Source organism: Enhydra lutris, unplaced genomic scaffold, assembly GCF_002288905.1.
Source record: "Enhydra lutris kenyoni isolate GAN:26980312 unplaced genomic scaffold, ASM228890v2 scaffoldscaffold6, whole genome shotgun sequence".
NCBI lineage: Eukaryota > Metazoa > Chordata > Mammalia > Carnivora > Mustelidae > Enhydra > Enhydra lutris.
Window position 1 is genome coordinate 28,688,669 of NW_019154090.1, and position 12,346 is coordinate 28,701,014.

At 45.9% G+C, this 12,346-nt stretch overlaps 1 protein-coding gene across 3 annotated transcripts; it reads right to left on the reverse strand.

The window, feature by feature from the left end:
* Positions 1 to 2,394: 2,394 nt before the first annotated feature.
* Positions 2,395 to 11,777, reverse strand: LOC111141746 (small nuclear ribonucleoprotein polypeptides B and B1). Of its 3 annotated transcripts, none has more exons than XM_022494540.1 (7): positions 11,666 to 11,777; positions 8,748 to 8,899; positions 6,536 to 6,647; positions 4,514 to 4,666; positions 3,878 to 4,016; positions 3,423 to 3,548; positions 2,395 to 2,551 (listed from the first exon to the last, which is right to left on the reverse strand). In XM_022494540.1, the coding sequence occupies exons 1-7, from the start codon at positions 11,666 to 11,668 to the stop codon at positions 2,514 to 2,516; spliced, it is 723 nt and encodes a 240-aa protein (XP_022350248.1). In that variant the 5' UTR covers positions 11,669 to 11,777; the 3' UTR covers positions 2,395 to 2,513. The 3 variants fall into 3 exon arrangements, with proteins under 3 accessions (XP_022350248.1, XP_022350249.1, XP_022350250.1); XM_022494541.1 differs by having other exon boundaries at positions 2,395 to 2,683; XM_022494542.1 differs by lacking the exon at positions 11,666 to 11,777 and adding an exon at positions 10,099 to 10,151 and having other exon boundaries at positions 2,395 to 2,683.
* Between the last annotated feature and the right edge of the window lie 569 nt (positions 11,778 to 12,346).

Sequence of the window (12,346 nt, forward strand, 5' to 3'; positions counted from 1 at the left end):
AAAAAAAAAAAAGTGCTAAATTGGGCTATTATCTTTTTACTGTTGAGTTGTAAAAGTTCCTTATAGGGCCTGGATATTAAACCCAAATCAGATATAGGATTTGCAAATATTGTTCTCCCATTCTGTAGGTTGCCTTTTCACATTCTTGATAATATCCTTTGATGCACAAAAGTTGTTTCGTTTTGCTTGTGCTTTTGGTGTCAAACTTAAGAATCTATCACCAGACTCCAGGTCAAGATTTACCTGTTTCCTTCTAGTAAGTTCATCATTTTAGCCTTCTATGTAGATTGTTGATCCATTTTGAGTTAATGAGTGACCTGTGGAGCAAGGCAGAGGTCCAACTTCATTCTCCTGCACTAGTTAAATTGAATTGTCCCAGTACTGTTTGATGAAGAGACTTCTTATTCCAATGAAAAGTTTTAGCACTTGTCAAAAATAAGTTAGTCATATAAGCAGGGGTTTATTTCCGGATTCTTAATTCTATTCCATTGGTCTGTATGTTTATACCACACTGCTTTGATTACTGAAGCTTTGTACTGGGTTGTAAAATCAGAAGTGTGAAACATCCAACTTTGAACATTTTTTTTAAGATTTTATTCATTTATTTGACAGAGATCATAAGTAGGCAGAGAGCCAGGCAGAGAGAGAGAAGGGAAGCAGGCTCCCTGTTAAGCAGAAAGCCCGATACAGGGCTCCACCCCAGGACCCTGAGATCATGAGATCGTGACCTGAGCTTAAAGCAAAGCCTTAACCCACTGAGCCACCCAGGTGCCCCAAACATTTTTCAATATAAGTTGTGCTAATTGGGGCCTCTAACAGCTTCATAGGAATTTGGAGGATCCACTTGTTTTTTTTTTTTTTAAGATTTTATTTATTTATTTGACAGACAGAGATCACAAGTAGGCAGAGTGGCAGGCAGAGAGAGAGGGGGAAGCAGCTCCCCTGCTGAGCAGAGAGCCGAACGTGGGGCTCGATTCCAGAACCCTGGGATCATGACCTGAGCCAAAGGCAGATGCTGTAACCCACTGAGCCACCCAGGCACCCCGATCCACTTGTTTTGGAGTGGGGGGAGGCCATTGGAATTTGCACAGAGATTGCACTCGATCCATATATACATCATCTTGGAGAGTATTGCCATTTTAACAATGTCTTCCAACCCCTGAGCACGAGTGGTCTGTTTAGGGTTTTTTTTTTTTTTTTTTTCCAAGATGTTTTAGTTTCAATGTACAAATCTTTCACCTCCTTGGTTAAACAATTCCTAGGTATTTTATTCTTTGGAATGCTGCTGTAAATGCAATGATTTAAATCTCCTTTTCAGATTGTTGCTGGTGTAGACACAATTTATTTCTGTGTGATCCTGGACCCTGCAACTCTGCAGACTTGATCAGCTCTAGTTTTCTCATGGGTTCTTTGGGATTTTCTCTACATGGTGAATTAGGTCCAGTTTTACTTCTTTTCTAACCTCTGTAGCTTTAATTTTGTATAGTTACCAAATTGTTGTGGCTAACTTCTGGTACAAGGGTGAACAGCAGTGGTTAAAGAGGGCACCTCCATTATGTTGGCTGTAGGTTTTTCAAATAGACCCGTTTGTCATGTTTACAAAGTTCCTTTCCATTCCTGATGTGCTGTTTTTAATCATGAAGGGTGTCAGAATTTCATCAAATGTTTACTCTGCATCTATTCAAACGATCATGTGGCTTTTTCCTTCCATTAATGTGTATTCCATTAGGCTGAACCACCTTTACACTCCTGAAGAAATTTCTAACACTTCAGTACAACACTTTTTCAAGGTCTCCTTTGCTTTTAGAATTGTCTTGCCCCAGACAGGAACTTCAGAATAGAGTCCACTTCGTATTTCTGTACCCTTGGAAGCTTGATAGTACTAAGTACTCGAGTACTGCTCAGTGACCATCTTATCCACTGAGTGTAGACTTTAGGTGGAAGAAATCATGGAGAACCGCAACTCAGAGGTTAGATTGTATGCATGTGTGTGATGCTGGGAGAAAGTTACAGCAAAACTGTTCCTCTCCGAGTGCAATTGGTTTTCATTTTCAGTGTCTGCCTCCTACTTTATCATATGAAAACGAGTATCGTCTGAAGTAGTGCGTAAGAGGCTATCAAGATGAGTGCCTTCCAAAGAAGATTGCCAATTCACAACCATCACCAACACTGTAAGAGTGTTTACTTCAACAAACTAATCTTTGCCAGTTTGGTATGTGAAAACATCTCATAGTTCAATTTTGTGAATTCTCCATATGACGTTGTACATCTCTGCAAATGTGTAGTAAAATATTTTATAAGGGAAGCAGCTGAGATTAGCACTAACTTTTCCAAGGCAACCTTTCTTAACTCTATTAAGCACCCCATTATCTAAAATTAAACAGACACTCCAGATACACTTAAATATTCTTAAGAGTTTATTATAAACTAGTTTCACAGGCCACAGGGAAGTAAAAGGACTATGTACAGCCTTACGGGAAACAGGCAGGGATCTGAGGAGGGCCAAAATGAGTCTAGGGCCTTGGTGGGCGCATTCCCGGGGAAGGGGGCCCTGAAAGGGAAACCAGACAATCCCGTGAGACTCTGAGAACAAAAGCATAGCAAACAAACAGTTCTGTGGTAGTCGGGCCTGCACCTCTGTGGAGCTACTTCCATGACTCTGTGGCCAAGGGTCAAAGAAGGCCTGAAGTAAGAGTAAGAAGTTTAGTCAGTGCCTGATCTGCAACTCAAATCTCCAGCCTCAGCCCCCACCCCTACCCCAACCTCCCACACATACCACCCCCCAAAGTCACCAAGTGATCAGAGGGACATAACATATATACTAACTAGGGACTTCTCTGGTAGGTATGGGTTCCTATGATTATAAAACCCATAAACAAAAAACTCAAACTAGAGACACACAGGTCACCCACTATGCCTTGGTGCAAAGAACACCAATCTGGGATGCCGGACACTAAGCTCTTGGGGCCCGTTTCCTTATCTATAAAACGAGAGGGCTAATCTATGTCAGCATTTCTCAAACTAGATTTAAATAGATATATATAAATAAATAGTACAGCAAAGCCCAGGGCTCCCTCTTAATTACTAGACATTATCAAACCTAAGGGCATAAGACAATCCTGGGACCCTTGCTGGGGACTTTCAGAACGTATTATTTCACAGTGCCCCGAGAATACTGCCTTGGACACTGAGAAGTTCCCTGGGTATAGGACCACTCTAACTGCTCTAAGAGGGAGGGAAGGCTGATTTTAAGAAATGCTTTTTCCCTCTTTCCTTTGTGGACAAAGTTGCCCTCTAAGAGTCCACTTCCCTCGGTTTAAGGCCTAGAAGCCCAGAGGGTTATGTTCAAAAACCAAACCTTCCCTCCAGTTCCCATCCCAACATGCTCTAAGGGAAGTCAAGTCACTGCTGCTGGCACTTACCTCGCATGCCTGGGGGAGGGGGCCGCATCCCCGGCGGCGGCATGCCCATCGGAGTTCCTCGTCCAGGCGGGATCCCCATTGGGGGACCCATGGGAGGCCTCATGCCTGGTGGTGGGCCCATCATGCCTACAAGAGAAAAGCCCCAAGGATACAGCTCAAGTGTATATCTTGCGAAGGCAACAGGAAACATAGCAAAGCTGTCCACCAAGTTCTGAGACAGACGGACCATTCCACCCTCCCAGTCTCTCCTAAGAAACTGGGCCTTGAGCCAGAGGTGGGGCTCCCTATGGCTCTTGTCCAGCTAGTTCCATGGTCAATCAGCCAGGCTGGATCTCAGAGTAATCCTGCTTAATTACATAAACTCCTCATCAGTTTCAGTCAACGTTATGTCTCATCATGAATCCAGCTCAGGCATCTCCCATCAGGTGGCCATGGTCTCCTTATGGGCTCCTCACCTGGAGGCGGTGCCCCCCGGCCCATAGGTGGGGGAGGACCCCCACGGCCGGGTGGGTACTGGGTCGGGGCCCCCGCAATGCTGGCGGTGGCAGCAGCTGCGGCGGCAGCCACAGTGCCTCTTCCTTGCGGGGTCATCACCTAAGAGGACACAGGAGCCAAGTAAGTACAGGACAACGCAGCATCCTACTCTTCCTCCCAAATCGGAGCAGACACCCCACCCGCTAAGCTACAACTCGCAGCAGCAGGCTATCTGAAACCACCTGCCAGAGAAGACCAAGCCTGCATGCTCATTCCCATCTTCCAGGCCTGAGTTGAGGTGGCCCAGTCCAAACGAGAGACAGCCTCCACACTGTCAGTGTAACTGCGAACAGGCTGTAAGACAGCACAGCACCTTTGCTGTCATGGAAACATTCTGCCCCAACACCTTCTATGCATCTCTTTACTTCAACAGCAACAAAATAATTTACAATGTTAAGTTTTCCTTCTCACTTGATTCTGGGACTACATACAGAGCATAATGAGATACTGACAGCCTGACAGTCAGAGGTTGGTTGTTCTGGACTCTTCCCAAACTGTGGGCCCTCTCTCTATCCTTCATTTTAACCAGAAGTTAGTGCCCTTCCCCAACTCCTTACCTGTTGGGACGGCCCACCAACGCCTCGGACTGGCCCTGCAAGTCCCGCAGGAGCCTGGGGCATCGGAACACCAGCTGGGATTCCTCTGCCAGCAGCCCTGCCGATCCCCGGGCCCCCGGCAGCTCCAGCAAGCGGCACTCGGGCAATGCCAGTCTAAAACACAAAGAAATGCACTAAAATGCTGGGGGCCTAGAGAATCAGAAGTACACTTTGGAATACCACTGCCAAGACAGCCCCTAAGATTTATGGGGCATCAAAAGACCCATACGTGTTAACACCATTCCTCTTCCACCCAAGATAATGTATCTGTCACTCCTACAGCAGGCTGGAACTTAAGAGGAAGTCCAGAGATTAATATACCACAACTCAACCTATATTCACTCCTATGAAAATTAAACCAAGGAAGGGACAGGGCTCCATTCAGAAGGGTATAGGCAGACAAGAGCACTTGACCTGGCCTCAAAGAGAAACAAGGTCCAGTCCCAGCTCACCTGGAAGGTAACAGTGGACAAGTAATCCTACAGCTCTGGGACTGTTTCCTCATCTGTAAATGATGAGGTTATGACAAAACCAGTTGTGGTCACGAAGACTTACAATGATTTATGTAAGAGTAGTGTCTACTACTACAAACAGATCCAAGAGTTATAAATATAGACATATGCTTTAGCCAAAAAATATGGTAAAGCCCATGCAGACATTTTAACTGGAAAGGCTTCAATGTAAAAATCCAAAAAGAAGAAAATGACTAGGATGACTACTCCATCATCACTTAAGACGATATTTTTAACATTACTTTTAAAAAGTATACTGCAACCAGAAATATGTTTACAATGTTAAGTGAAAAAGTAGAATAAAGTATTGCATACATATTATGCATTAAATACAAAAAAAAAAAAATATGTGTGGTCAAAGTAAAAATAAGATTATTCCTCTGATGACAATGCCTTAAAATGAAAATATGAAAACCTGGTTGGATGATCTAAAGTCTGTTCTATTTCTAAATGTGGGCTGGTGTTTATGGAACCAAGAATGCCTGGGATCAAATGCCAGCTTCACCACTTAACAGCTAGGACACTCAGGCATGTTACTAAAGCCCAGTTTTTTTAATCTATTAAATGGGAATAATTTATCTCAATAAACTGTTTATAAGGAGTAACTAAAATATTAAAGTGCTTGGCACACAGCAGATGCTTAATAAATGTTAACCATTATTCTCTAACTTCATAAAATATATACCTTCTATTATTTGGATTTAGGATTTTTTTTTTTTTTTTTTTAATTTGAGAGAGTGCTCATGAGTGAGAGAGGAAGAAGAAGAGAGAATTCTCAAACAAATTCCCCAGTAAGTGTGGAGCCCAACACAGGGTGGGATCCGAGGACCCAGAGATCATGACCTGAGACAAAATCAAGAGTTGACAGCTCAACTGACTGAGCCACCCAAGCACTGCCCCACAATCCAGCATTTTCAATTAATGTTCATGAGCTCTTTGGTTTCCTGATCCTTTCTTCAGAGAGCTCCCCCCTCCTTTTATAAAGATTTATTTATTCTGAGATAGAGAGCAAATAAGCACACATGGGCAGGGGTGGGCATGCAGAGATGGCAGAAGGAATCTCAAACAGACTCCCTGCTGAGCGTGGAGCCTGATGTGGAGCTCAATCTCACAACCCTGAGCTCCTGACCTGAGCTGAAATCAAGAGTTGGATACTTGACCAACTGAGCCACCCAGGCACCCCTTGCAGTTAAGAGTTTTTAAAGTCCAGCTAAAATGCCATCACATTAAGAAGTGACCAGATGGCCACAAGTGCCTTTTCACCTGACTCACTATGTACATCAGCTGAGAAAAGGTTCCCCATCTCTACTTTTACTTGTGGGATAACCTCTTTGAGATTCTATTATCTGTAAAAGGAAGACAGAAATCAGAGGATGCCTGTGAGTAATGCAGCAAAATGCAGACAACCTAAGACAAAGCAAGGCTCACAGCAGGGCTGCCCCCCTTATACTGGCCCCCTGCACGGACTTACATCTTTGGGAGGAGGTCCCTCCACTGTCATTGAGACCAGGTTCTCCCCCCGAAGCAGCACCAGACCAAGGACTCGCTTCTCTTCTCTTTCTGCTTGTTTTGAGTTCTTTGGCCTGAGGATGGGTTTAGGAAAATAAACAAGCAAGCATTAGAAAAAGGGTAATGCTCCCATTCACCTGTCTAGGGGCCTCCAAGATTTGTTTTACACTGTATCTCCCAACAAATGGTACAAAAACTTTCTCTAAGCTCCTCTGGATAGCCTTCACAGGCTGAACTCATTACTCCTTAGTGGTTGTCTTCCAGGCCAAGGGGATGTGCTGACCAAGAGACAGGACAAGAATTAAGAAAGCCCAGCCCTGGCTCGAATGTTATTCCATAACCATCGGGAAGGCCTTTCCTTGGTCCAGTCTTCTTTGACATTACCCTACTCCTCCCTTCAGCTTAAGGCCTTGGCAGTGTGAGGAGGCAGCCTGAACAACTCAAACCCACCGAACCCCTCAACCCTCTTGCACGCAGCATCCTTCCACTACGGCCCTCACCTCACCAGAGAAATAGAAACAATGAAGGAATAACCACATAGAAATTACACCTCTGTCTCAAAGTGCAAAAACAGATGTTCCCAGTGCAGTTACCAGAAAAGGAGGAACAAAACACAGAGCTGACCTTTGAACAACATGGGTTTGAACTGTGCGGGGCCACCTGCATGGGAATTTTTCTGATATGGTACTGCAAATGTATTTGCTCTTCTTATGACTTTAATAACTTTTCTCTATCGTACTTTATTGTAAGAATACAGTATATAATACAGGTCACATAAAAGACACGTTCATCTGTTTAGGTGATTGGTAAGGCCTCCAGACAACAGCAGGCTATCAGCAGTTCGGTCTGGGGGAGTCAAAAGTTATACACGGATTTTTGACTGCGTGGGGCCGGTGCCCCATCCCCTGGGTTGTTCCGAGGGTCAACTGTAAATGTAAACTGGGAAATAAAGTAACTGCAGCAAGACAGGGAAGGGAAAAAAAGTCAAAACCAATATTCTAAAAATAGAGGAAAGACAAAAGGTTCTGATTTTTAAAAACTTAAAGGTTTCCTTTTAATGGTATTTTTTTATATTAAATTAAAAGCAGTTTTCTATGGGTGGACATTTCTTCCTTTTCCCTTATCTATATTTTTTTAAATAAAAGAATTTATTGCTCTTTCATAAAAAACAAACAAAACGAAAAAGAAAAAAAACCAAAAAACCACACACACACACACACACACACACACACAAAAAACCCTTCTGGGTATTTAAATCTTTCCGTATATACTTTTACGTATTTTTAAAATATATTTCCCAATAAACATTTTTAAATTATCAGAATAGGTTCATTAAAAAAACAACAGGGGAGAACCATCTGCAATAGTTCTATGCTGATCAGCTGGCCCCTCTTCAATGTATCCCTGGCACTCAGCCATCCCTACCACATCGTGTCCTGTACTTCTTGACCTCTTGCCACAAAAAGAAAAGGACAGCCCTCAAGGGACCACTGGATGTGGCAAAAGAGCTGAATGATTATGGAAGTCACATAACTTCTTTGGGCCTCAGAATGCCTTGAATGTAATATGCATGGAGAACTATAGCCCACATTTTTAAACAGGCCAGAAGCTTAAGATCTGTGAATCTTAAAACAAGGGAGTTATCCAATAATGTATGGAATTGTAGAAAAGTAGAAAATATCTCCAATTGTGTCTATAAATGCCAACAAAAATCACTGGCCCCAAACCCACACGGGAAGCTGAGCACTTACCCTGAAGAGGGTCAGAGGCTTCTTAAAGCAGTTTCAGACCAGGCTGCCTTGGGAGAGCCCTTTAGGCTACAGCTTTACAAATAGGCAATGAGGCCAGAAAACCAAGCTCTCCCCCCTTACACACCTGTGGGGAGAACATGAGAGCCCTTTACCCCAGTACCCAGGGGCAGACAAAGTCAGAGAAACAAAAAGTCTAGCAGCCCTCCTGACAACTTGCACTCAGCTAGACTAGAGAGTAAGGCTTGCCGGGCTAGCAAGGAAGGAGAGTTCTTAGAGTCCACTGTCCCCACTTACATCTGCCCTCTAACACAGGGGAGCAAACCAAGGAACCAGCTAGCTATATCACCACCTGTCACCCCGCCCACCCACCCAATCCACTTCCCTCAAAACTCACATCCCATCCCCACACAGCCCACTTCTCACTTGATCTTCCTGAACTCGTCACAGTCACAGAGGATCAAATTCATATGCTTGTCAAAAGCCTTGAAGGTGCCGATGAAGATGCGGCCGTCTTGCAGGATGCACCTCATCCTGTAGTCGATGTGCTGCAGCATCTTGCTGCTCTTGCCCACGGTCTGCAAGGACAAATCAGCAGGATGAGTCCAGCTCTTTCGGACCTCTGTATTGCTGGTCCTTCCTGAAGACCAGCTGTGGCCTTCTCCTCCACATGGCTGTCTATCGTTCTCACTAGATTCTCAGCTCTGGGTTCTGGCCACAGCCCTTCCCCAGGAATTCTCCCACATCACCCTTCGTTTAGCCCTAACCTCTGCCCACAACTGTTATTCCCTTCCCTTAAAATTGTCTTTTTTATATTACAACTACCCGCGCCTGTGCTGTGTCAGTTTCAGGGGTGAGGGTGTAAAGTGTCTCCAAACTAATCCAATCCCCCCCCATACCAGAAGAGCAATCTGCCACTGTGCAGATTACAGGTGACTAGTGCTGTGATACCCACAGCCCATTTACAAGACGGGGTGAAAGAGGAGCTGGAATGATTGGCAGTAAAGATCCAATCAACGAGGAGAATTTGTCAACACAAAGGAGCTGATCAGCTTGGAGGTAAGGAGAATGGAATCCCTAAACCAAAAACGTTAGTGTGCCTCCAAGACTACCTTTGGGTAGAGAAACTTTCTGGTGACCAGGGCGCTCATCAGTTTGAACTCATAATGGTCTCTAAGAACATATATAACTTGGGAAACATGGGTGGCTCAGTCAGTTAAGTGGCTGCTTTCGCTTGGGTCATGATCTCAGCGTCCTGGGATCAAGTCCCGTATCGGGCTCCTTGCCTGGCAGGGAGCCTGCTTCTCCCTCTGCCTCTGCCTGCCTGTGCTCCCTCTCTCTCTGACAAATAAATAAAATCTTGGGACGCCTGGGTGGCTCAGTTGGTTAATCCACTGCTTTCAGCTCAGGTCATGATCCCAGAGTCCTGGGATCGAGTCCCACCTGGGGCTCCCTGCTCGGCCGGGAGCCTGCTTCTCCCTCTGCCTGTCTCTCCACCTGCGTGTACTCTCTCTCTCTCTCTCAATCTCTCGACAAAATAAATAAATAAATAAATAAAATCTTAAAAAAATAAAATAAAAATAAAAAATAATAAAATCTTTAAAAAAAAAAAAAAGAACATAAATAACTTGTTATCTACTTCTTTATCAATCCAACAACTTTTTCCAATTTGTAGCCTGGCTTCCAATGGAGCTTTGCTAAAAGGGAGACTAAAGAGATCTCACAATGCAAGCTGTCAGGCGCCTTTGGCAGTTACATCTCTCTAGAAATAAACCACCTGACATTTGACTTGTCCATCAGCCTCCCGTCAGTATGATGGGTGTGGGCCAGTCATGACCCATCCAAGCGCCTTCTCTGTGCCAGGCACTGGGCTTGCTGTTCATCTCTGTGGGCTTGGACAAGAACAGGTTTTTGAATCTACCAATGTGTGGATCAGAACCTTGACTGACACCCTGGAGACACAGGGTATGTGGTTCACTCTCCCTCAAATGACCACATTAACGGGCTTGTAATCACACAGCTTCTGGCCACACAGATGTGAACCTTTATGGCAACATTTACTGGACTGTCCACCTTGTAATAGCTAAGTCTTCCTGGGTGCTCCCTGTGTACCAGGCACTGTGACAAGCACTAGAGATCTCATTTAATTCTAGAAATCAGGCTAATTAATATTCCTATTTTATAAATGCAGCCGCTGAGGCCAGGAGAGGTTAAGTAGCTGGCCCTGTCTCACAGCCAGGAAGCTGGGTTGGAACCTGGACAGACTGAATCCAGCCAGTGCATACTCTTCAACCAATCCCACAAACAATCCCCTGCTTTCAGTTCACCCAACACTACAGAACAGAGTGCTCTTTCTGAACATAACTAAGTTCATGACATGTTGCTGGCTCGATCCTTCAATGGCATGCCTCATCACCAACAGAATTAGGTGGCATGTAAAGCCTTCAGAAACCAGGTTCCTGCCAATTCCTCCCATCTCTCCTTCCACCCCTTCATCCATCCCTTCCCCCTCCAGGAACTTTCAACAGTGCTACCCTTCATGCCTTGTTCTTGCAGTCTTCTCATCTCTAACATTCCCTTCCATCTTCCCTGGGAAGACACCTCGAACAATATTTTAGGACTCTGCTCAAGAATCATCTACCCCAGAGAGCGTTCCTGTCCCGCCCCTCCCTCGCCGTTACTTTTACGTAATGCTTAATTACCACTCTGGATTACAGTATCTGTGTCCCCAACCAGAAAGTGAACTGGGTGAAGGAAGGAAGCATTTCATTACGTAGCCCCAGTCCCTGAAAAGTCAGACAAACTCATACACAAAAGCACGCTCAACAAATGAGTTGCACTCTTCCTCCAAACATACTCGTTCCCCCTCCCATTCCCTCCTCCCATCTACAGGACCCAAGCACTCTCCCTGGTTTCGGCCACAAGTCCTCCCACCTCTTTCGGCAACAGCTCTTCAGACCCTCACCCCGTGTCACAAGTCCTCCTGAGGCTCTAATGCCTGCTCCGAACCCCAAACACATATTTATTCTGCAAAAGTTTACTTAGAGCCCGTAGGATCCCAAGTACTGGGGCTACAGCGGCATGAAGATCCGCGGTTCTATCCTCGCCACCACCGAGCGACCCCGGCCTCCGTCCCTCGGTTCCAGCCTTCCGCTCCCCGACCCCGCCGAATGGCCGAGCTCCGGGTCTCCCTTGCCCAGACGGGGCGGCCGCGGCCCGGGCCTTCGCCGCCATGAGCGGCCAACCCACGACCTCCCCTCCCCCCCGCCAACTCCCGATCAGTCGCGGTCCGCTCTCCAAGACAGACTCGGAAGTTCCAGCGCCGCCAGCCTGGGCCTCCTCACCATGGTGGCGGTTCTGATGGCTCCGATTCCCGCCGGATTCCCTTCGGCCGAGGCCTAGACGCCCTCCTGTGCTCCGCTTCCCGCCGCCGCCACCGGAAGTGCGGCCGCGGATAAAATGGGGTCGGGTAAAAGCTACTTCCGGCCCGGCGTGGGCTCTTGAGTTCCGGCCAAAACGCGGAGCTGCGAGCCTAAAGCCCGCGGGGTCTTTGGGGGCGGGGCTAACGTCAAACTGAATTTTCCGGAGATATTGGGTCACCTTCATAGCTCCAGTTCGTCCCCGTCCCCAACCCGGGCCCATTACCTCTAGGTCATCATCTCCCGCCACTCTCCCCTGCCTCTCCTGCAGCCACTGTCCTTGCTTTTCCGCGAACTAGCTTGTCGTGCTCCTGCCTTAGCACCTTTGCATTTGCTGTTGCCTCTGCCTGGAATGCTAATCGCCTAGCTATGTGCACAACTCATGCCCTCACTTCCTGCAGGATTTAAGCTCAATTATTTTCCTACCGAGGACTTTGCTGGCCATCCTGATTAAAACTGCAATCTTCCCACCCATCCCCACTTTATCTTTCTCCTTAACATTGATCCCTAATACACTGTATATTTCTCTTACTTTATTACTCCTCCCATTAGAATGGAAATTCTGAGGGTGTAAATTTTCCTTTGTGTATTTTTCGTTACAGCAAT